Source organism: Sparus aurata, chromosome 4 (assembly GCF_900880675.1).
Source record: "Sparus aurata chromosome 4, fSpaAur1.1, whole genome shotgun sequence".
Lineage (NCBI taxonomy): Eukaryota > Metazoa > Chordata > Actinopteri > Spariformes > Sparidae > Sparus > Sparus aurata.
Window position 1 is genome coordinate 26,121,755 of NC_044190.1, and position 23,766 is coordinate 26,145,520.

Consider the following 23,766-nt stretch of genomic DNA (forward strand, 5'->3'; position numbering starts at 1 on the left):
TATGCAGAGGAAAACTCGGGAGAAGCAGCCGCTAGATGTTTCTCTGTCGACCAGAAGAGAGTGAGAGAAACGGAGCTTGAGCGTCTGTCCGAGGAGGACAGCAACAGGGCCAGGCTGCCTGCTGGAGGGAGGAAGAAGGCTAGCGAGGAGCCTGAGATAAACATGCGGGGATGAGTTATCAGCAAACGGGCACGCCACGAGAGAGTGTCCCGCAGAATGATCAGGACGATGGAGAAACAAATGTCCGCCACCGTGAGTGACAGCAGAGATGAGGAGTTTGCAGCGAGTGCTGGTTGGCTGAATCGTTTCCTCCGCCGCAACAACTTCACTTACAGAAGGATGCCAGAGAATTCACCGAGAAGCTGGAGAAGTTTGTAATGTTTTCATCCAGGATTATTGTGAGGAAGGAATTAAACGCCTGTCCCAAATTGCCTTTTGGTCTGTTAAGTGATTGAAACAACTAAACCCCCCGGCTATTATTTGGTATTTTACGGTAAGTCCTTTCTCAATTTCCTCACTTTTCAGTCCACCGTGTTTTTCCCGAACCGCCAACCCTGCTGCATCTTCTTCTGATTCCCTTTCTGCCACCCTCTGGATCAAGACTACAGGTGCCACTGACGGCCGTAAATCTTTCAATGCGCGTTTTTTTTTTTTTTTATTATTATACCGAGCGTTAATCGCGCGTTAAAAAAATTAACGGCGTTAAGAGGATGTTGCGTTAACGCGTTATTAACGCGTTATTAACGCGTTAACTTTGACAGCCCTAATCTATATATATAGATATCCATCTATATATGGATATCTATATCTATATATATCTATATAGATATCTATATCTATCTATTTATCTATCTATCTATATATCCATCTATCTATATATATAGATAGATAGATATATCTATCTATATATCTATCTATATATATAGATATCTATATCTATCTATCTAGATATCTATCTACATAGAGATATCTATCTATATATAGAGATATCTATCTATCTATCTATAGATATCTATCTATCTATGATCCATGTAATCAAACATGATTTCATTACAAATCACAACAAGGACAACTATTGATCTTAGTCTTTTATTATCCTGGTACTTCTAATCAGGTTGAATGTCCCTCGTCTATAAGGCATTTTGTTATATATATATATATATATATCACCACATACAATATGTGACTGTAATGTGAAAGGCTACATACATTATTTGGTCATTTATGTAAATAGATGAACATTGAAATCAACACAAATGAGTAACCTCCCGTATTCACAAACACCTTCCTTCCTTCTCGCTCGTATGTTTTATGTGAATTATAAATATAATGGGCCGTACAGTGGAGATGATGTTCTTGGGGGAGTTAATAATTCAAAGTTTTTTTGTTTGTTTTTTTGTGACTCAGCCTAAATTTTTCAGTCCACACCATACATGCACCACAAAGTAAAATCTGGGAGTTCAATATTGCGTTAAAGAAAAACACCTCCCTTCAGCAGTCTGGATGTGTCTCACAGAACAAGAATAAACGCTTTCCCTCTGCTACATAGATGACAACGCTCGAGCCTTATAAAGCAGCCTTTACCTTGTTTTTGTGTTCGTAAAAGTTTGTTTGAAAAGTTGTGTAGTTGAATGATGGACTGGAAAAAGAACAACCTGAATTAGGGGTGCACCTACACCATTTTTTTTTTGCTGACTGGGTCAAGTACCAGTGTTGTCTACATATTTTTCTGCCGTACTTCGTAGAAAAACTGCCTCAAATGACCATCGTTCCGTTGTTGTAGTTCATATCTTTGTCACCATCTGTGAGCTGTGTGCTGGTACTCAGGCCTTGGTACGGGTAGCCTTTTGTCTGGTATAGGTGTACCACTAACCTGAATATATCAAATTGCAGCAAGTTCTATTGACATAGTACTATTGTTTTTTTTTTTTTCCAAACAAATTTAAGCCAGAACATTTCGACAGCCCTTTCACACTTTTACAAATTCATATTATTCAGCTGGCTTAAGCTACCGCTACCACCTTGAGATAATTCTTTTGGCCAGTTTTTTTTTTTTTCTTTTAAAAGGTACCCAAAGAACAATAGCACTCTTGCACAATTTTTTTATGTTTTGTATAAAATGAGGTATGTTTCTCTTCTGTTAGTGCATATCAATGTAACAGTGCAAAACCAATTACGACGACTATTTGTTCAACGACCACCTTGTCAAAACACAATTTTTTTTTTTTTTTACAGCATTTATCCCACCGTCACTTTTACAAGGCATACAAGAAAAACAAAACAAAACAAAACAAAAACACTTTGAGACACTTAACACACAATATCCTTCTGATCAATTAATCTTTAGGAAACGAGGGGCATAACGAACACGTTACAACGGAAATATAATGTTCTGGGGGTAATAACGATGAGGGATGGCAAGCTAATGCACAGTAGTTAATCTGAAATAATAATAATAATAATAATAATAATAATAATAATAATAATAATAATAATAATATGTGGCATGTGTAACTCTGCGCTCTTTTTCACTCATACAAAACAAAACCTTTTTCCCAGTTCATCTCAAACTGCCCTAAGTGAAGTTTCATTTCTTAAACTTCCACTGGAATGTCTAATCAGCATGTTCACTTTGATGGGCCGAAACATAAATGAGGTGATACTCGCATAAAAAACAAAGACAAAAACAATAGCTCAATGTTGCCAGACCCCCTCGGACCCCCCCCCCCCCCCCACCCCACCCCACCCCCCCCCCCACCCCACCCCACCCAACCTCTTGCCTTCATCTTATGATTACACATGTTTTTTATTCAAGCTGCATGACAAAAAAACAAAACAAACTGCTGAGTCAATGAGAAGTGTACATAATTAACAATGTTCCTTGTGTGCGAGGAAGTTTCTTTTTTATTTCCCATCAGGTAGTTAACACAAGAAGAGCAGCTTGATTCATTGTTCTTTTCAGTGTGAAGTTCAACAATGAGGGTCTTAAATAAAATAGTGTTGAGTCCTTCGAAGTGTCGAAATAGCTATTGCGTGTACACATACAGACGCTTAAAAGTCGTGACTGAGAAAAGTGACTACAGGCCCAGGAACTGTGCCGATACATAAAAGACACTCGAGGATATATCCCTTCAGAAAGTGTATTTCTGATGTGAAAAGAAATGCATGGATTGTCTCATTCTGCTAATACGCCTGTTTCCTTTTTGTCCTATAAATAAGGTTTGAAATGTCGTAAGGCGTCATATATATATATACAAAACGTAGCCTCGTTGAACACACGTGGAGCTCAAAACTCCAGCCATCGCACAAAGAGCCCATAAGAAAGGGTTCCCACACAGTAGGTAGCCCGCTGCCTCTATGTCATTGTCCTGTCCTGATGTTCCATTTGTCCACACTGAACAAAACTCGCAAGCACTGCGAAAAGACCTCCTCTGACAACAGTCTCACTCAGTCCGTAACAGAAGGCTTGAGTCAAGGCATCCAATTGGAATGTATAGATAGAAAAGTTTCTGCAGAGGCAGTCCCATGGTACAATAATGGCACAAACCGCTAGCTAAATCCATTATAAGAATGCATCAGGTAAATATGTACATCATGTGTTTGCTGCAGTGAAATGCACACAAGTTAAAAAGTGAGACCACAGAATTGCAACGTTCAGAATGTAAATCCTGTTCCACCCAGGAGAGCTCAATTTGTGAACTTATTTTTCGAGGATAACAGAAGAATCTCCACCTCTAGGGCTAATGTAACTTTCTCCAGCATGAAAGAAGACAGGAAACTCGAAGCTCCTGTTGTGTAGTTCTTGACCTCACAGATTTGGACTTTGTAAAAAGGAGACGTTCACCAAAGATAATTGAGCTTTCCTAGTATAGAGGAAACTCACATGCAAATTACCGAATTCTGTGGCATTTCCTTTCAAAACCTGGCCGCAGTGGAACTCCGACATCCAGAACCTAACAGAGGAGATCGTGTTATTGCCTGAATGCACGCTGCACCTCTTCAGGAGCAGAAACTATCAGAAAGAAAAAAAAGGGCCTTTCAGAACTATCATACACTCTTAACTGGCTGCCATCTAATCTGCCAGAAGCTAAATCGTGTCTCAAACGGGAATCATCAGATTCAGACAAAACTCTTGTCGATTAAATCCGCGACATGAATCCCTATTTGCCCGTTCCAAATGTGTGGGTTTTTTTTGTCTGAATCAAAACATAAAAGACGTTAAAATCCAGAAAGTGTAACTCAACTAAAAGGTTTGGGTCGTTTCCAAATCGAAACTTGTCACACCAGCGACGCTCAGTAAATGAGACGTGTATACCACACACCATTACACCACATAGCACACGTGTACTGTACACACCATACACATAAAAACACACACACATTCACATTCAGACAGAGCAGAACATAACACTGCCATACTCTGGTAAGGCAAATCTGAACAGGGCAAGCTGTGATGAGTGTTGTTAGGTAGCTACAGTATCTGGAAGCTATCTGGCAATAATTAACCCTTTAGGCTCACGGTGTCTTGGAGGGGACACGAATAGTGTTACATTGATTTCAAACAGGCAATAATATGAGACTGTCCCTCTCAGCTTACACAAAGAAATAAAACCTCTCGCGAAAGCTGCACACGTACATAAATAAAATGTGAATCTTGGCATCTATCTTTAAAAAAAAACTAAAAACAACAGCTGGGTCTGTTTATATATACGTTTTGTAAATATTGATACGTACAAAAAAAGAAAAGCTTATAAGCTGCAGTAACAAAAAGTGGATGAAATTAATGGTTTCTTCCTTTTTTGGAAAAGAAAGCGGTGAGAGGGTGACATTTTGTTTCTTCAGATTATGTCTTTTGATATAAAACATACCACCCCGAATAAACTTGACCCCACATCACAAATATAGTGCACTTTGCAACTTGTAACAAAGTTTGGCCGACTCTATGAAAGATACGGGGTAGTTGTCGTTGTAGTGTCCCTGCCTCTGATGTCCAGGTTCCACTGAGGAGAGAGGATAGCAGGCACCAGTGGTTTGGGAACAGCAGATCCTGCGTCAGTCTCGTCGCGCCTCTCCTCGAAGGTCTCCTTCCCTCGTTTGTCGTCAGGCTGGGGACAGCGCGTTCAGTGTGTCCAGTCCGAGGAGAAACTGATGCTGTCCCTTTTCTCACAGATAAGCAAATGCACAAAACACCCACACGCACACTCACACAGACACGCTCTATGTTACAAAATAACACATTTGTCTTTATCCTTCGACTCTTTCTTGGCTTTGCGCTCCCCGCTGGAGGACTGTTTTCCCGGGCTGGGTGTGGCTCCGGCTGCTGCCGCCATCCCAGCGCCGGCCGCCACTCCGCCTGCTCCTGCACCTCCTCTGTCCGCCTCGTCTCCGTCGGCAGGCTCCTGCTGCCGCTGCTGCACAAACAGGACAACAGGGCAGAAGAGTGTACAGTTATAGATGTGTGTTTATTTCACGCAATGCTACTTATCGCTGGACACTGAAAAAAAAATAAATTAAACCAAATGTTATTATCATTTTTTTAATGTCTTGACTGAAAATGAAAAGTGAAACTGAAAAGTGTGCATTGTAACATTGATTGTAATAATAGTACAGTGCATCTCACATATCTGCAACATGCAGAGATGTGGGTAAGTCACAGTTGGAGGTACTGGGGGGTCAGTCTCTATAATGACATCATTTTAAAAGGTGCACAATATATTTTATCAATCTGAATGGCCAGAATAACTTATATTTGATAGTTATTAACAACAATTTGAGAATGTTTTGCACTGCAGCAGATGGCAATGTTGATGGCAAAAGATAATGTTCATTAATTCCAGTGATGTACGTGTGTATTTGCACATAGAGCAGGCAAGTGAGATCAGATCTATAGTGGCCACTCGAGACGCCCAATGCCAGGTGTGAACTGCCGAGCTGTCTGTTTGTGATCGGATCACCACAGACTCATGTTCATCCCAGGGATAAACAGCCTATAGTTTATAATGATGCTGCGCAGTGAGGATGTAGAAGTTTAATAGAGGAGAGTGGCGGATATAAGGTAGATATTCCTGTTGACAGAATTGTAGAGAAAAACACCATGCTTCAGCTTCACGTTCAAATAAGTATTTAATATTCTGTGGACACATCTGTTTATATTCTCATGCTTTCTGTTTCAAGCTCGTTCACATGATCTCTCTCTCTCTCTCTCTCTCTCTCTGTCTTTCTCTGCTTCGAGTCTACATCACTATTATCAGCTGGTGCTGCAGCACCCTCAGTACCTGGGCAGGTCCGGGGACAATGGTTGTGACCTTACAGTAAAGTTGCAGCATTATGAAAAAAAAGAAAGAAAAGAAAATCCCTTTTCAGCCTTAATGCCTCCTTTATGGCTCAAACTCTCTGATGCACACGTCCATCTGTTTTCAAACGGCAACATATTCCCTGTGTGCAACACTAAATGCCCCACTTTGTTCAAAGTCCTACATCTCCTCCCTCCCCCACCTGCTTCTATCTCCCTCAGCCCCTCCCTCCCCACCTGTGCCTGTGCTGCTGCTGCTGCTGCTGCATCCGCCGCCGCCTGCTCTTGCTCTTGCTCCTGGTAGTACTGCGAGGCTCGTCGGTCCTCCTCTTCCTGGAGCTTTTTTGCCAGCTCTAGGTCGCTGATGCCCTCGGGGAGCTGTTCCCACTGTAGGTCCTGGCTTTGCTGCTCCTGCTGCAGTGACAGCGCCATGAGATAGTCCTGACACACATGAACAAAGAGGGAGAAAGGCTTGATAAGCAAAGCTTTAATTGTGATGCTTAGGTCTATACCATGCAATTGCACAACATCTGAACTTGTTCATTCCTCACAACCACAGCTCTTTACTTACTAACTGAGCCATTTGTGTCCGTCTTTATTCATTTACATTTGTTGCAATATTCTTTTTGCAGTAATTAGCTTTTGGCAACATCTAATTCAAGCCGGCGTTATCCACTGTATTACATTCAGTATCCTCTATTATGTTATGTACTTTGTCACTGCAAAGATCCAGTTCCACCCTCTGGGACCCTTACAAGTTTCCTCCAATCTAACTGAATTGATTATGAGTGCAGAAAATTGCCTGAATAGATTTTTTCTCACCAGCCCTATCTGGTAGGTAAAGAGGGGCTGGGCCTGAGTAAGCAAAGAGAATAAAAAGTAATAGCCCCCATGCTCTTGTCTGGTCTGTGTGTGTGGGAGCACGGCAGACAATTTGTCAGTGGGCTCCATGTCTGGACCACTCCAGCCAACAAATGAGCAGACAGCTGTGAACCCAGTAAATATACCCGAGAGACATAAACCCAGTACGGCGTGGGGACTGTATGGTACAGCAAGGCATGGATGAGAACAAAGGGGGCGGCTTTTCAGGCTGTTGCGTGTGTCTAAAAAGCTGGTATGAGGAGCTGGAACACATGTATTATTGAGGAACTTCACTTTAATTTTTTTAGTTTGTCTTAAGCCTGAAATGGTGCACAGTTGATTTTACTCTGGAGTTTTCCACAGATTTGATTCCATGTTTTGTTTTGTTTGGTCCCTCCTTTTTAAAAAAAAAAAAAAAAAAAAAAATGGTTTGCAGTGTGACGTTACTGGTCTTGTATTCCGTCCTGGGTTTTGTGGCGCACTGATGGTGTGAAAGGCACGTCATGATTAAGCACACAGTAGTTTTTGGAGTGGTTAGTTGCCGCGCTCAGACCTGGTCTATCTGATCCTGCTGGCCTCGGTACACGGTCTCTGGATCGGACGGAGGCCGCAACCGGAACTCGGAATCGCAGAAGTTTCCGTCTCCGTCGACGTTGTGCAGACTCTCCCAGACGACCTTCTCCTCCGTGAGGAAACCTTGGTCTGTAACCAGGAGGTACAGCTGGCCCTAATGAAAAAAAAAACAACAAAAAAACACATACACATTACATACACACATCTTATCTCGCTCATACTATATATACACGCACATACATGGGTACACACCCACACAATCTGTATATGGTTGTTTTGAATGTGATGGTATCCACATAAGTCTGCAGCTGAGTGATTACAAGAGAACTTAGGCTGTCATGATGCTTTGTCTGAGGGTCATAGGTGATGCACGCAGCTTTGCTTTCATTGGCAACTGTAGACTGGCATTCAGAATAAAAGTAAGCAGGCGCCACTTCCCCTCCTGTAGATAACAGGAAAGGTCTGCCCCCCCCCCAAGCTGCAGTGATATGGTGAGCCAGCTGTGGGCACGGGACTACTAGAGATGGGATGCAGATGTGTAAAATTGTAAATCTGTGATACTTAAGTATGTACTTTTCATCAGTTTGAATAACATGTTGAAACAAGTCTGTAGTAGCGGTGGACAGCAGATGGTAACACGTGATATCGCCTCTTACGAATACAAAGTGGCATTAGACAGAATTGGCCAGGGGATAGCTGCTTAAGATTGCTAACTTCAGCAGACATCTCTGCAACACAATACATTGATGTCTTTTCTTCACAGTTGATTCTTTTTGTTATTTTAATGAAAATTCTGGCAATATCTTACAAACTGCTCCTTTAAAGCCAACGTTAAATTCTCTAATTTGTGTCTGAAATGTTTTTTGCAGGAAAAAAAGATAGATTTATTACATTACAATCATTAAATTGCTCATATTCATTCTCCCTAATTTAATTCCAGAATATACAAACATCTTTTCAACAAACAAGTTTCACTGCTGGACACAAGACATCTCCTACTTCCCTTTAAAGTTCGTTCTCAGTGTGTTCGCACTGGGGGATTCACATTTCCATGCTGCACTTGAGTATGGGATCGTTCTACACGGCGAAGCTCAAACATTCAACTGGAACATTTTTGACTGGAGGGTTTATTTAAAATGTTCTAGACAAAACACAGTAGTTTGTTCCTGTTAAAGTAAAGGGCTTCAGGGCACTTGTCACTGACAGGAGGGCCAGTTCGAAACACATGCGACCTATTTAAGTTGCTGCAAAATCCACAGTGAACTCCATGGCATGCAACTTTCGATCTCACTGATGCGAATGAGGCAAATGAGGAAGTTACTGTGTTTACCTTGTACTTGATCATGGTGCTAAAGTGGTTATTCCTGAAAAAGACGCAGAGCTCTCCCTCCTGTACAGTGGACGTGAGCTCACATAAGCCGTGGTACGTCAGCTGTGTGGCTGTGCTGTTAAGGAACTGCTCTGCCACGATGCCTGGGATGAGAGAGGGGGAGGAAGAAACGTACAGGAGAACAAAGAAGGAGAGAATGAATTTGTGATTTATTAGCAATGAGTCTTACTTGAATATTTTATTCCACCGTTATGTTTTTCTTCTAGTTCCTGCTTTTTGCAGAATATACAGACTCAGATTTAAAAAACGGATCTGAAAATGTGTGGTGATTCTTTTATTTTAAGCTTCGACTGTCACGTTTTTAATGAGTTCTGAAGAGAATCATTTAGCCGAGAAAGGTGAAAGCACGGGTTTCTTTCTTTTCTCTCAAATGAACTCTTTTTGATTTACAAATATTTTTATTGTCAGACCACAGACCACTGGATGAGTCATCTGCACTACAATCAAAGAAAATTCCTTACTCATTCATGAACATAGGTCACTGTTTGGAAAAAATGTCGGAAACAGTTCCGTAATGTCTGTAGCAGCGTTCTGACTGCGTGCTGCTGAGAGTGGTCACAGTTACTATAGTGAACTCAATATAGGCTGAGAGACAGATGGCGAGAGACATCTGTAAGACAGAACATTCAATTTGGAGCAAACACACACAGAATCAGAGCGATTCTCAAACAGATAGAGAGGCAGTCGACTGCAGAATGAGCCACAACTTGTACAGACGGACGGAGAAGAAACTAACTCAATACTTCAATACATAATATTTAATATTTAGGCGCTCGTAAGCATGACAACAAAACTCAGAGACAGATGTTTCATTTTCTCAGAATATCAGACCAATTTAAGCAGTTGCCAATTAATTTCCTCTAGTTTTCATGTGTAGATAAGCATTAAAAATCGCTTTATTAATTATTTCTGTGCTACGAAAGCAGAACACAATAGAAATGAGTGAATTTCCCGTGTCCGTCTCATCGTCTACTGAGGCCTCGGTGTGTTGACTTGGCAGCAGCCCAGCAGACAACTACTCAGGAAGCTCAGTGTTGAATGAGCAAATATTTTTAGTGGAGAAGTTACCGACAGCTGGTAAGAAGACTGTGCGCTGTGGAAGTAGGTCATTTGACGACTGGCCACATGTACGTCCTGGTTTTATTTCAACTTGGTCACTCAAGTTATGTTGCACTTAAGCAAATATGTTACATTAAAGTGAAAGAAAATGTCTCTTTCTCCACTTCCGAGTACACTTTGGGGAAAAGAAAAGAGATGCGGGGGGAGACAGGAGGCGAGTTGGGCAGGTCAGAAAAGTCTAGAGTGAAGAGAGAGCACTCACCTTCCCCTGCCAGCTCACTGTTGTCTGACTGTTTGCAGGATATTATCTTCTCCACCAGCTGGTTGTAGCTACAATTGCCCACTGCCTTGACAATGTCATGTATCTGCAAACAAAGATAAAAAAAACTGTGGGAAGGAACATTCACCAGGCTTTACTGCTGTTTTTACTCAAAAACACAGCAAAAGCGTATACTAGAGAGTAAAACTCTGTTGTCGAGGGGTTCATACTGAAGCTATCATCGCTGTGCAGACTTGATTCCTATTTGGTACAGTCCAACTGAACTCTGCTGTATTTAATTGTTAACTAGGATCATATGAACACTTTCATTTGAGCACTTGAAGACAGAAGTGCACACAGATCATCTCAGGTGGTGGTCCACTTCCAAGAGAACTCTGGAGGTGTTTGTTTGGGTTGGGAACACAAACCGGACCAACTACAGACCTGTGTGGGACTACATGTGGAGTTAGTATGAATTCAAAAACTACTCTTAAAATGCAAATGTAGTAATTTATGACACCTGTGGTCTCTCAATCAAAACAGTAAAAAAAATACAGGGTTTAATGACATTGCTAAGTAGGGTCGGACAATGGGAGTCTGTTGTGACTCAGGCAGAAATGTTCATGGACAATAGGGGTGTGCCAAAATATCGATACTACGATATATAGCGATATTTCGTCTTGAGGTACGTTATCGATACACGTGCCATATATCGATATTTAAAAATGTAAAAAAAATAAAAAATTTTTTTTTTTTTTTTTTTGGCCCACCACCACCACCCCTCTTCGGAGGACAGCTTTATCTTTATTCAAACATAGGTATACAACCAAATAAAAAAATAAAAAAATGGTTTAAGTAGCTCTGAAACCCACACATATAGATATTTAATGATAGTTGTAGTCAGTGTGTGTGTTAAGAAGAGACACTGTGCAATATACTCTTTGTTTACTTGGCTGTCATTCATGTGAAATTGATTGACAATGTTTTGTAATTCCTGTGAAATGGATTCAGTGCAGTCAATAAATTCTGAATTTCTTCAGTGACACAGATATCGTGATGTATCGTGGATGAAATTCCTTGCAATATATCGATTATCGCAGAATCGCTGTATCGTGATATTATCGTTATCGTGGGCAAAATATCATGATAGTATCGTATCGCGAGATACCTGGTGATAACCAGCCCTAATGGACAAATATTAAAGTCTTAGTTTTGTTCAGTCACATTCGCCAACTTACTTTCTCACTCTCTGACCTCTGATTATCTGAGCCACGTTCTGTTCCACAGTGTACATAAACACTGTTCCCTACACCCTGTTCAGGGAATGTCAGTTAAGGCAACTTCCCTCAACAACATTCCACCATGCAAAACACGCTGCAACGTCACCGATGCAGACACCACTTCCTCTGTGCGTTATGCCGTTAAGGTAAACACCTTAGTCACTGCTACAGGGGAAATTCAAATATTGAATATATCTTTAAATAAAGACTGATACATTAGATTATATAACTTTTAAATACATTTGACTTGATTAATTTGAATTGTTTATTTTCCAAGATGAAGCCTACAGTGTCATTTCTAAAGAAACTACTATCATGTGTGTGTTTAGAGACTATTATGAGATATAATATGTCGATGATTAAAAGATTATTGTCTCGTAATAGATATATTATGTAATCCTTGATAATTATGAATGGCACAGGAAATTAATGCCAGATATCCTGCACCCTGTTGTTGTCACCATTGCCAACCTTACATTTCTCAGGTAAAAAGGAACAAAATTACAGAAGCAGTTAAAAAGTAGCTTTCCTTCGAAAAGTGAGAGAACTATTCAAATAAATCAGTAATAAAGCAATACAAATAATACATATTATATGAGCATTGTCATTTTTAGATAAGTCAGGAACTTAAATATTCACATCACTAACGATAAAGTGAGTTACAGCTGAGCTCGATTGTTTGGCCGCAATGACTGATGGGTAATAACAGCCAGCGAAGTGATGAACCGTTCTTCGATCCTTCCCTCCGCGGTTCTCCTTTCCCTTTCACTGAGCATTTTCGACTCCCTACTTAACACGGCTGAGTACCCTGTGCATTCCCCCCTCGCAGGGACCTACTATGAAATGTTACATATCATGTCTTTAACACATTTGCTAATTGTGGGAACTGTTAATAGCGTGATCTTCTTTATAATCACCCGAAATCATTTGGTTTCCATGGTAACATGTATTAGCAAATGTAGAGATTATTTTAGAGCAACTACTGTATCCACTTTATTTGTTACAGGACACCGGAATTTTTTCCTGTTTTATCTGTCTTTTTTAAATGAACATAAAATAAAATGGTAAAATTTTAATCATGACTAATTATGCTCATTACCAGCTATTTATTTCTGTGACAGTAGAGGAGGTAAATTAACCAATAATGTGCAATAAGGTTCAGTAAAGCCGAATCACCAGAATTGGACAGAAATAGTTACACGTGAGTGCACATCACACAAGTGCCTATGTTTTGTTTGCACAAGTTAGGGTTGATACAAAACTGTTGTAGAGTAATTCATCATTTGCAGTGAATCTGAAAGAGATGTTTCCAGGACGGACAGGAGGACAATACAACAAGGTGGTATCCGTGGCGAAGAGAAACAGAAGCGATGATGAGTGAGGTCCATCTCACCTGGGGGTCAACCAGCCAGCCATGATAGAGAGGGATGTCCAGCAGATCAAACACGATGCATTCTGGGGTGTACTCGAAGACTCGCACCCCTGTGAACTTCACGTTCACGTCCAGGCCCGTCTGCAGCTTGTGCAACACTGCCATGGCATCGCTCATGTTCTGGGAGACAAGCAGAACAACAACCTTTCAAAACTATTGTCCAGAACTGCGTGATACGAGTCATGCTGAGGGATTAAACACATTAAAAAGAAACGTTTGCCTGTGTAGTGTAAATATCATACAGAACCAAAAGCTGTGTGCGTTGCAGCTGTTGTCATGTCTTCATTTGTTACATTATTCCTGGCTGTCTGCACACAGTCAGCAAAGCTGGGAACTATCAGGGATTGATTTTTCTACCTTTACAAGAAACCATTAGCTGCCATTTGTTCCTGTACGATATATAAAAAAAAAACCCTCATGCCTTAATTTGGTTTTGTCAAATATTTTGTCTTTATAGTTAACAGCACTCTGCTTAAATTGAGTATTTTTGTATTTACGCCACTTGTTATGTTTTGCTCTGTTCACTGTCAATCAGCCTTCTACCACAGGAAGAAATGGAAGTCTCTGCCAGGAAACCATCTGATATTAGATTTCCGTATAAGCTCTCAGGCTCATTATTGTGAGACATATTTCACTTTGGCGCTATTACCAAGTGTTAGACAAATGACCGGGAACATTTGATAACATAATGCAATAGCCCTGCAATAAACACTACATTTGTGTGTTTTTGCATTTATTTTTGATAGTGGACAGTAGAGACATGGCAAGAAAATTACCAGGGGACGCTGCAACTTGGACGGAAAGCTGCCTCTAGCTCACCAGGTCGCCCTTAAAATGTTCATATTTTAGTACAATCGTGTAGTACACAAACCTAATTGTATTATAGTCCGACCGGTAGTGAATTTCTGTGGGCTGATTTGGATACAGACATCAGGGAGTTAAAAAAAAACTGTGACATCTATATATCGCCTAATATTCTGTTATTCACACAACATGTACAATATACATTTTTTTGCAGCGATCCCACAAATGTGGTTATCAAATACTTCAGACAACACACATACATATATAATGGAGGCTATTACATTTTATATCAATATCATATATAGAGAGAAACGGTTTAAAGGACACATGCTCATTTTCAGGTTCGTAATTTTAGTTAAGAGGTTAAAGAATCATTCCACATTGTGACAAACCACAAACAAAGTTCATCCTACAGCTTGAAGGGGTCAGTACCACCTCTTAACACAACAATTATAAATTCAGGCAAAATGGACGGGCGACACATTTTTATCCCCTTTATTTTGTCAAGTGACAGAATATCAACAAATGACTAAGTTTAACTGAGTTTGTTTTCGGATGATGGGAGATGAGTCACTGTAACACGACGTATGCATTTATGTCACTTTTTCACATGACCCCCCCCCCCCAATCTATCTTACACACACACACAATCTTCAAAAGTGCCCCTGTGCTATGTGCCAGACAGTCAGTGGTCTGTGGAAATAGAAATAAAGACAGACATCAAGCTTCCTGGTGTACATACTGTACGTAGCTCCACACCGGGGAAGTAAACATTCCACAAAACAAAGCCTGAAGGCATAAAGATGCCCGGGGCAAGTTCACCGTCTTCATACATTTACCGAACAAAACCCCAAATCCCAGCAAAGCCATCACAGAAAGTGCTGCTCTATGTGTAGTTCAACCTAAAAAACACCCCTGGACCTATTTTAGAGCAGCAGCATGGTCAGGATGGCTGACAGCTTCAAATCCTACAATTTCAGTTTATTCCAATGCTTTTAAATGTCTCATCTAGAAATCGCTGTGCTTGATTTGCTGACGTTACACAGACTGCGAGGAAGTGATGCTTCACCTCGCTTCACCTCTCTTTGGCCTTCAGGAGTCTCTAAGAACTTGTGCCTGAAGAGAGATGCTGACTATGAGAAGAATAGCATCAGCCTCACCACTTGCAGGGTCTTTACAAGTTTCATTAAAATAAGGTACCTCTAGGTTCCTGAGGGTTTTAATTGGATTTGTCTTCTGTGGTATCCATGTAGTCCAAATGAAACTGAGAAAAATAACCCAAGGCATGCAGTTTTTTTGCTTTTGACACTATTATGAAAAGATTAGAACTTTTTTAAGTGAGGTCATTAGATGAGTACTTTAAAGACCATTTATCTTTACATTGTTGAGCGACGATTTTATCAGTGGACCAACCTTTCTCTGCGCTGTGTGAACATTAGAGGAAACACTCTCACACATCACATCACATGTATGCCAAATACGACGCATTTATGCACCCGCACACCTGAGAGCCTGACAGAGCTCTTGCATCCAGCCTCAGAGCAATGTTTCCCAGCTGGCTCTAAACCTCCGCTGCCATTTAACTCTGAGATCAAGATAAGTCTCGCAGCTGAGTCCTACAACTCTATCATGAGTGTGTAGTCGGGAGTGGGCTCCATTTTCAGTTCCATCACGACACATAAAATAGCCTAAAAGAAAAGCCAATTCATTTAGACAAACAGGAACAATGAACCTAAGTCTACAAACAGATTTATTAGCAGTTTAACACATTTGAAACAGGGCTGGAAAAATTTAAGTCACCATGTATCCACTTTTTAACGGTAATGTGAGAAGCAGAGCTGCTTCAAACACCACATAATCAGTTGTTTTTGCAGGAATTCGTTTGAACACTATATTCTTCAGTTTATAGGAGAGATACTGCACGCCCCATGAACAGTGAGCTACACCAGCGTTCGATGCTTGGCACAGAGAGCTGAGGTGAAAAGCCTTCATCTGGCCCATCTGAGAGTGTGGATTAGGACGATTACGAGCAGCAGCGATGGCCGGATTAGCGGGGCTGTGTAATGGACCACATCTCTTCGTTTTAGGGCAGAAGGCTGCAACATCAGATGAGCACTTGAAGATCAGATGATTAGCACTGCATCGCGCACATTCATCTGCGCTTGTGTTGGATTTCTATGGTATGATATTAACATAGAACTCAACTGAGGCTATTCAGTATTTTTACTTTCCATCTTCACGATCAGTTACATTCACCATAAATGTACCTAAAAACTGCATCCTGAGTGGCTGTCATTAACTGGTAGTTGACAGATTATGGGTCCAAGTTAACAACACATAAGTAGCAGTTGAATTATGCATCCAAGAAACCAAATAATAAATCAAGCCTCACTAGAAAATTAAGGGGAATTATGATGAAATGTTGTAGAATGTTGCATTTTGAGTTTAAAACCAAAGCTTCTCTGCCAAGCAACACAATCGGGCAACATTTTTGGGTTGAAAAATAAAGCCAAAGGTTGACACTGAGGTCAGATTTGGTGTCCTTGCTATATAAAATCATTTTATGGAATTTTAATGTCAAGTGTGAGAATTTCGATGCAAAATGAATTAGTTTGTCTGCATTCATACCTATAAAAATCTAGTTAAAAATGCACACAGCAGATCTATGAGCCTAAAGAAAACAAACATATCAATCACTGTAGGACAAAAGTAAACCATTACCTAATGCCATGACCCAGCAGCACCAGCTGTAAATAACAGTTTACTGTGATGAGACTGTGATGAGACTGTGATGGGACTGTGATGTCCCTCAATGTGGGTCAGAATTTTATGAGTCCTGGCACACATCAGCAGCTGCCACTGCTCCACATTTTTGTTGGATTAATCATCAAGCTAATCTAGTGTTTATAATGTTTATAATGTCAGCGCCCATTTACATAGATAAGGAGGACAGAACACCTCTCAACATGATGCAATCCGACAGGGCAGCATCTTTAACTATGTTGACTGTAGACATGAATCAACCCCCTTCTGACAAATTCAACATGAACTGATTATCAGCTCATAAAGATACAAAATATTTGCATCAGAGCTACTGCAATGGATTCCATTGAACTGCACACATGTACATAACTAATGATAATCCAATGTCCAACTTCACCTCTGATCTTAGAATTAGCTGGATCCTGCTCGTATAAAATGAGCGTCCAACACCACAACCTGCACGACTGGCAGCCAAGTCTCTACAGTCGCTTCGGTTATGAGCTTTCATGATCCTTACTTTAAAAAAACAAGCCATTTCTTTTGTCTCATTTAATGTCTTTGCTTACTCGCATTGAGATGTACATTAAGAAGGCCTTTTACTTGATATTCTGGATTCTAGTGTTGCGAAATTGACCATATTTTCCCTCGGCCGTGTCTCGGTCTCAGACATGGAGGACTCTGAAATGTATTTTAAGACAAAGACTTAAAATAACCACAACTACAGGGATATTACTGTATAAAATTATTGCTTGATACATATTGTACTAAATGACAAGAGTCACCAACAAGACCTCATGTTTATATAAAAAATGTGTTAGTGTGAGGTACATCAAAAGGAGTCCTTAATAAAATGGTAAGGCTGATTTCAGATCCTTGGTGTCTTTTGATTTTTTCTTAGGTATTCATACGCACATTTGGCAATAAAAGAGGAGAATGAAGACAGATTTTCCTGCGTCTTGTGTGTGTGTGTGTTTTTATGCATATGTGAATCTTTCGGATCAATAAGTGCCTTTGGTTAGCGTGTTCCAAATGTTATTGTAGGTGTGTCATGCAGCGTGGTACACGCTGGTCTCGGTCATGACCTGGTCTCTGTTTAGGTGGTCTTGACCAAACAGATGCTCGTGTATGATAAATCATTCAGGCCGAGGTTAAGATGCTTCTATCGACTTTCCCTCTGAACCAAAGTTTGGTTTAAAGAGACATTTGTGAACAACACCCACCGCTGTGAGTAAGTTCAAACAAAAGAGGTTTCTAAAAACATGATAACCCATTTCCTCCAGTGGCTCAACAGTCATGGTGGATGAATTGCTTTGTTAGAGTGCTGCTGTTGAGTTGAGGGTCCACAGAGACAAACGCAGAGCAAACCTACACTCTCACTTCCACAGCTCCTCCGAGTAAATATTTAACAATAGCTAAAGAGCAGCCGTGCTACTGCTATTTTAATCCTCATACACTCCTGTGACAGATGATGTTTTTTAATCCGAATTTAAAAATAGAACTGCTTCTGTTGTGAACTCCTACTGAACAAAGTCAGGGCGGCTTCAGCTGTATCTTGTAACAATCCAATAGGCAACGAAAACGCATCTCCTATAGATAGGAAAAAAAGAGGATACCTTGATGTGTTTGATATGCACATAAACACATCTCAGATATCTCTCAGATCCAAGAGCCCTGCCCACTGTAGCCCCCACATACTGTGTCAACAACAGCGCACGGACATGAGGACACCCACACGCAGAAGCGCTCCCAGGCCGGCGTCTAGGATTAGACTGCCATAATAACTATGCAACACAAACTCTAACCACTCCCTTCCTTTAACGGTGCATGTTGAGGACACCACCGATTTATTTAAGAGGTTGTATTTCAGCTCAACTTAAATTTAGAAAGGCTGTTGCAGTGAGCTTCTACGAGGAGACTTTCTTTTTTTCTACTCCCTGAATGAGGGACAAGTGTGGCTTCAAATCATTCACAGATGTGCTGGTGCTCTGCCACGCAAAAGGAGGAGAGGGAGGGAAGGAGGAGAGGGAGGGAGGAGTAGGAGGGAGGAGAGAGAGGGCCTCTCCCACTCCATAGGCAGGCAGCGGAGATGGGAGGAAGCAGGGGAGCTGGAGCTGGAGCTCCATCTCCAAGTGCCTCTCATGGTAAGACACACACACACACACACACACACACACACACTCAGTAATAGCCGGGAGCTGAACCCAGCCATGCGTCTCTAAGCATTCACAGCCATGTGAAACAACATAATCTGACACTCCTGACCCCTGTTGTTCCCTGGGCCTTGCAAGACACATCTTATGTAACCTATAGAGCAGCAGTGGAAAAAAATCTAAGCTGCAGTTTTGTGTGGTTTGCCATCAACTTGCCTTTTTTCCATATTACGGCACACCCGCTGACCTTATCTGCCGGCTCAATGCAAATGTACTAACCTGCTTTGGTGCGAGCGTGCAGCTATACTGCCTGAGCAGAGCAGCGTGCATCCTGCTTTTTGTACTGCAGTGAAAGTGCATCAATGATGGCGGTGCAAGCAGCCGAGATATTTTGAGTGTGTGTCAGAGTCAAAAGTGGGAGTTCACGTTAAACTTGCACAATTGTGCTTCCACACAAGGAGGGCTTATAGAGAGAGAGAGTGTGTGTTCATCCCTGAAGCCCTGAGCTCCTCGACTACCATGAACACAGTCAGCAGCTTACTAATGCACACACATAAGCAAAAACACACGCCTGTTTTATAGTGCTCTGCAGTGATAAGCAGGTCTTACCTGCTCGTAGTTTAGCCGCTGAGCCTCCGATATCTCTTTAGGCTTGGTTTCCAGAATGTAGTCTCCTGCAGAGTGACACAAGGACAGAGACGTTGGCGGAGCAAAACAATCAAAACCACGATTTGCACTGACATTCACCAAGGCTTCATGGCTTAAGCGTTTGTACTGAAGGTGCTTTGAGACATTTCAAGAAGCCACTAGGGGGTGCAGCGCTAGGGATGGGACAAAATATCGATCCAGCAGTATATTGTATTGCTTCCACTAACATACGCCAACATCTGGCTTTCGTCTTCAAATGTATAATCAGCATTTACTCCCACATCAACTGACTCTACAGTATGTGCTAATGGGTATTTATCAGCTCCGGCTTCAATCGGCTGTGTTGAAAACACCACACCCTTGGGAATGCGCTACTATTCGCCCCGCAGTCCTAGAGGCGTGATCCTCTGATGCGCGTAGAAGTTGATGACGCTTGCTGGTTTAAAACTTTTCCGTCTGTCTGCGTCCAAGAGTGCTTGAACATTATTAAGTGTAAGACGCTAACTCTGGTGAAGAAGTGGTAATAGTGGTTCTGCTTTCTGGCACTTTGGCCACTTTTTGCCAGTATGTGGCTCTTTTACATTAGAGTGATGGCACACACAGACATGGACAGGTTGCAGTCTCTGAGGCACTAAGCCAAAGCTCTATTCACTGTTTCATGTAAACGTTCTGTGAAACAGCACAATGCAGTGTGTAAAAACGCAATCCTGCACTCTGTGCTGTCAGGGGTATACTGTACTCTTCAGTTCGACAGATATTGTGATGCATCGTTAAGATGATTGTCTCGCAATGTATTGATGATCTCAGAATCGCTGTATCGTGATACCATCCTTATCTAGGGCAGATATCACTAATCTTACCGTATGGTGAGTCACTCTGTGATCGTCACCCCTATTTATCACGGGCCAGCAGTTTCTACAAAAACAAAAAGGCTGTGCCAGTCGTGTAGGATCATTAGTCGAGTCCCTGTCCACTGCAGTGTCACTTGAGAGCTCCTTCAGCTTGGCTCTGGAGCAGCCTGGCAGCTGTCTGGCTCCGGCTCTGCTCAGCCCGCTTAAACACTTTTTTTTTACAAAACACATTTTACACTTTACACCACATCGGATGTGTGACATGTAACACGTGTGATTGTTTTATGTTGTAACGTGTTCACCTTCCCTAATGGCACACTTGCCTTAACATTTTTCCTTTTGCGTCTTTTTTTTTTAGAAAGATTTACACCGTTTCACAGATTGAATAGCGCCTGGCGTTAGGCAAATACATTCTTGTTATTGCTGCTTTCGTTGTGGTCTGCCCCTTACTTTGCAAACTCTTGTGTAAGTATTTTTAAAAGCGCCTCATAGAGAATCATAAATTTATTAGGAGCTGGCGAGAGCGTCGTGCTGCACTGACAACACATACTTTCCCTGAGAATCACTCAGAAGAATGCCGTCGACCTGCTGTCATCAACAGCTTTGTTAAGTAAAAACAGCAACACACGGCGAGGAGGAAAAAAAACTGAATGAGTGGAGTACATCCAGGGTGGAAGGGTGGGGAAAAAAAGCCTTTTTCTTGTGTTTGGTGCTTTATAATTGTGATGACTGACCGGGAAAGGCACGATGAGTTCTTCGTGTGCATGCTGAGAGAAATAAATGCTCAGCTAGCCACATTTTTGACACTCTTAAGCAGCAGGCACGCTTATGCTTTATGACCAAAACTCTGAACTGATGCACCAGCAGACTCTCTGTAGCCGAGTTTTACGACGTGCTCGGACTAAGACTTTCAAGCTGTCCCGCTCTTCTGACTCGATTTCTACGCTGTCACCCTAGATAAAGATTTGAGCGTGACTCGAGATTATTTCCCCGCAGCGAGCCAGCCGGCCGAGTGGTTTTACTACACTGTGTCCACAACAGGGAAACCCCCCTCGTTGCCTCTGTACTCCAGTGAACTGAGGACACACTCCTCTCCAGTTCCCCACCCCACCCTTCTTAATATCTGGATCCGGCTGCCTCTATGCATGTGGATCACTGGCATGCTACTGCTGAGTCGATGATTCACGACCACCACCGCACTTTAAACACCACATCTGAACTCCATCACCCTTTAACCGTTTGTGTCTTGTGACAAAAACATTGTTTAGAGGTTACCTGGCAGCCCCTGAACATTGCACAACATTAACATCATTGTTATGACATCTCAAAAACTAGAAACTAGAAAAAAACTTCTTCATTCTTAACTGCGATTTGAAAATCTTCCGTAAAGAGTTGACATATATAGTGCCGTGATATGGATGATCTTGGTTAAGATGCGCAAGAGGACACTGAAGAAGAAAACCAGGGAGGAACTGGCTCTACTTCTAAAGACCCCCTGCTGTAATTAGACGCTCTGCTTTGATATTGTCGAGCAATTCTAGTTATGAAGGGCAGGAGACAGCCAGAGAGAAGAGATAGCTCCGGTTTCCTCTGCAACAGCATAAGATTGGATGATGGGGGATTCCCCTGTTCTGCTCTCTCTGTTGACTCTGGAAGATATATAAATATCTGACCCTTAAGAATGTAACTGCTCATTGGAGAGGACGCGAAACACAAGAATGTTTACTAGCCTGTTGAAACGCAGAGCCGGTGGCTTTTTACGGGACGGTTTGTTTACAAGTGCGGACTCATGGGAGATTCAAGTCACTGTGACTCTGCCAGAGCGGTCCAGGAGATTATTATTATTATTATTGTAGTAAACTTTAATAGATCTGTTATTGTACTGCGTGGTACAAAACAGCCAGGTGAAAAAAAACAGGACAAGCAGAGGAGGGCTGAGTTCAGTGAGGTGACATTGGCTTAATATGATAATTATCACATGTTCCCCCTCTTTCATCAACTTGCTCATGTGTGAAAGGTTTAATAGCCGCAAACACTCACCAAGATACTCCATTAGCTGCTCAGCAGTTATGATTTCCATCATGGGCGGCATCTTAACCTGCAACAGAGACACATCACACCACTTGTCAATCATGTGCAGACACAAACTGAAATAAAAATGCACAAATTAACACAAATTAATGTTAGAACAAGAAATGAGAGGCACTGAATGATTGATCTGGAGCTGAACGTGTATGTTAACCATCGGGACACGTTAATTGACTCTTACAACACTGTACTAACATAAGATAATGGAGCTGTTAGATCTCAGGTCTATAAAAAAATCTGCCTATTTATATGAGCTGAGACTCAGATTCCCATTGATCCACGCTCGCCTCGGAGGCTTTACCTTCCATGCAAGCAGGAGGACATTCATAATTGCCAGTAATGGACAGGGACCGTTCTCGTTCTGGGTGATGATCGGCGTGTTCTCCTCCCTCCACTTGATCCACTTAATGTGGTATATAGACTGGCCGGCGGCCCGGTCCTTAGCGCACGCAGTCTTTGTCCCATCAGCCCCGTACTCGCTCTGCAGGGCCAGGGCCAGTCCTGTGTCCTCCAGCCCCTCGCTGTTCAGGTCGGAGCTGGGGCAGGAGTTGAGGTTGGAGAAGGACTCGAGTGAATCTATGCTTCGGGACTCTCCACCGAGGCTGGGATCGGGGTCACTCCCACTCGGCAATCCCTCCGACAAGGTGTGATCGGCGGACTGCACCGACTTGACGTTTGCTGTGATTGCATTGTCCGGACACAGACGAGTAGGTTTGGCAAGTTTTGTCGGTTCACTTTCTGCAGAAGCCGAAACCTCCGCCGACACCGCCGCGCTCTCCTTACCGGGAGGTAAGGACGGGCCGTCGGTTTCGTTGTTTACTAACTTTGAGGCACCACCCTCGCTATCTTCTGCAGCCAGCACCGAGTCATGCCCCATCCCGTTACTGATCTGATCCCCGGACCCCGACCACGATCCGCTCGCCGCCGAGTCCTTCTTCTTGTCCTCCTGCACCGGGAGGACTTCGATCACTTCTGGCACGTCGGACTTTCCAGCACTGGAAATGACATTAACGGCGGTGGGAGCACCAACATTTGTGGTGCTGTTATTACAACTAACGTTAACCAAAGTACTGAGAGCAGCCTCACTATTCTTGCATTTCTCGGCTGCTCCTTTCACTCCGCCGACAGCCGTAACGTCGCCCATCTCTCCCGCGATTGTGGCACACAGAGAGCTCCCGTCAGTGTCTCGATGCAGCGTTGCATTTTTCTCCATTTCGATTTACAGACTGTCGACAGATTTTAGCTAAATTGCAGCAGCAGCTTCGGTCCCAAAGACGCCATGACAACTCTGCGAGTGACGTCATCAGAGTGAATTG

General features: G+C 42.1%; 1 protein-coding gene across 1 annotated transcript; it reads right to left on the reverse strand.

Annotated features, from left to right (window-relative positions):
- Positions 1-2,868: 2,868 nt before the first annotated feature.
- mindy2 (MINDY lysine 48 deubiquitinase 2) lies at positions 2,869-23,766 on the reverse strand. The gene is made up of 9 exons (XM_030415312.1): positions 22,752-23,766; positions 22,403-22,460; positions 19,473-19,537; positions 13,108-13,266; positions 10,438-10,540; positions 9,057-9,199; positions 7,707-7,880; positions 6,530-6,733; positions 2,869-5,411 (listed from the first exon to the last, which is right to left on the reverse strand). Exons 1-9 carry the CDS (start codon positions 23,661-23,663, stop codon positions 5,223-5,225), a joined length of 2,007 nt encoding a protein of 668 aa, XP_030271172.1. The 5' UTR covers positions 23,664-23,766; the 3' UTR covers positions 2,869-5,222.